The sequence below is a fragment of the Malurus melanocephalus genome, unplaced genomic scaffold (genome assembly GCF_030028575.1).
Source record: "Malurus melanocephalus ecotype Western Australia unplaced genomic scaffold, MMel_1.1 scaffold_476, whole genome shotgun sequence".
NCBI classification, from domain to species: Eukaryota; Metazoa; Chordata; class Aves; order Passeriformes; family Maluridae; genus Malurus; species Malurus melanocephalus.
The window spans coordinates 400407-402597 of NW_026623708.1; the positions used below are offsets into that span (position 1 = coordinate 400407).

The 2191-nt window shown below is 43.8% G+C and overlaps 1 protein-coding gene across 1 annotated transcript in view; it reads right to left on the bottom strand.

Moving 5' to 3' along the window:
* The window catches only part of LOC130582277 (3 beta-hydroxysteroid dehydrogenase/Delta 5-->4-isomerase-like), a 10697-nt gene that overhangs the window by 6059 nt on the left and 2447 nt on the right, over positions 1–2191 (bottom strand). The window contains exon 2 of the mRNA XM_057380890.1: positions 7–130. Coding sequence (XP_057236873.1) covers positions 7–130 — 124 coding nt within the window. The remainder of the gene's footprint in view (positions 1–6; positions 131–2191) is intronic.

The window sequence follows — 2191 nt, forward strand, 5'->3', positions numbered from 1 at the left end:
ATGAGCCCCAGGGTGTCGATGAGGGAAGCCGTGTGGATGACCAGGGACACGCCCTGGCAGGCACGGTGCAGGAACGTCACATCTCGGATGTCCCCTTCCAGGATTTGCACCTCAGTCTTTCCCTTGAACTCTGCAGGGGGAGCAGAAAACAGAGCACAAGGCCTTGCAGRCATGCTAAACAGGGCACTGGAAGGRGTGCTGAAGGGCTGACCCTGCCTGGCATTTCCCAATGACTCTATTCCCAAATGCTACCTACAGTGCTGTAGAGGTTTATTTTGCATTACCTACCATAGATCTAGAGCCAGCATTCAATGTGTTTCTTTCTCTTTTATTTTTTAAAGAGAAATCTTTTGCACTGCTAGCCAGCTTTCTGTAGGTGTGACTGTTTTAAAGTTCACAGAGGAGCAGTTTGAGCTGTGTCTGTCTTGGTGACTGAATGTCTGTAGATGTGTGAACCCCAGATACTGATCAAACACTGCCTGTTCCTGTCTTCATGATGATGAATGATTTCTCTCCACCCAGAGCATGTGAGCACAGGGATGTGCTCACACCTATTTCTGCCTCTTTACCTTGCTGGTAWTGCAGCTCCTCTAATAAATTGCAAACAGTTCTGACACATCTTCTTCTTGTGCCTTGGCCAGAATTACAGTGCCTCTTCCCACTCCAGCTCTGGCTCCATTTCAGTGTCTGTTGTCTGGAATCATATTTAGCTTGTCTTTCTGATTCATAGCTGAACTTTCTCCYGAGCTACCTCAGCCCTTGGCTTGACTAAATCCTGCTTTTTTAAGCCCTCTGGCTCCACAGCAGCTGCTGTGTGTGACCCCAGAGGAGCTGGAGGTCTCAGAGCCCAGCACAGCCACTGGGAGGGACTCTGCAGCACAGGCAGAGCCTCTATCTTCTTCCAGCACAGCCAAATGGCCCTTTTAGATAAGAACCTGATTAATTTGTCCAGGTTTTAACTTCAGCCATGACTAAAATCTCATGTATTTTAGCACTTTGTCACCAGCTCCAAAGCAGGCAGGATTTCATCCATGTCTTTAACATGAAACACTGACAGAGACAGCTCTTGGGATCTGGAACTGAGTGGGAATATCTTTTAAAATGGTTTTATCTCATTATCTCCATAGCATGCTAGARTGTAATCCTGTATCAATTTAAAAATTGTTCTGGTACACCACATACAGTTGAGATTGAAGATTTGTGAAACATTTGCAAAACTGTTACAAAATCTAGAGTTAGATTTTAGACTGTGTCCTCCCAGCACAGTCATTGCCACATGCTCACTTCTGCTCCTTTATTTTACAGATTTCATCTGTTTCCTGAGACTCCAGAAGGTCCACTCTGACCTCTAAGTGTATGGATGCAAAAGTGTTAACAATGCTTTTTGTTAAGCACCTGCTAGTTAAATTTGCTCTAATAAATATTAGTCTTTGTATGGCACTTAGGTTGATGTTCTCCGTGAGTCAGGCTTTGTGGGATTGCAGTAATCCCAAGAATAGGCAGAAATAGTTTTCACAACATAAATTCTGATAAGATTCTGATTACAGTTTGGAAAATGGAAGTTTTCACAGGTGTAAATCAAAACTTTCAGGAAAAGCACAGAAGAAAGCCTGTCCCTTTTAAAGCTGATGACAAGAAAAGTGCTGTCTGGCTGCTTTGTGCCTTGTTTGGCCTTGCAGTTGGTGTGTGTGATATGAGTCAGGAAATCTGCTCCTCTGTTCCATTTTTGCCAGCAGAAGTTGCCATGGTAAGTACAATATGGACCTCACTCATTTTTAGCAGCATCAGGAATCAGCAGATTGGTCTTGCTTTGCTCTGGGTGAACAGAAAACTACAGGTGAGATTGGAAGCAGAGAGAGGAATAAATTACTGACAAACAGTGGATTCAGGCTGAGGTGAACAGCAGAGAGAAATGTGATTCCCATTTACACTCAAAAGAACACATGTGGGTGCCTCAGAGGGGGAGGGACAGAATGAATTCAAGTCAGCTCTCCATTTTTGCATAAAGTSATTATGACAAAGTACCTCCTCACTGGGAAAGCTTTTTCTTCTTCAACAGTGCTTTCTGTGTCCTCTGAGTTGTAAGCAAATTCCCTGCTTGCTGTGGGGTAGTTTTTACTCAAAAAATGCAATGGTTTCTCAATAAAATCCAGTGTCCTGTTGTGAGCAGTTTTTGACTCAGCAATACAGT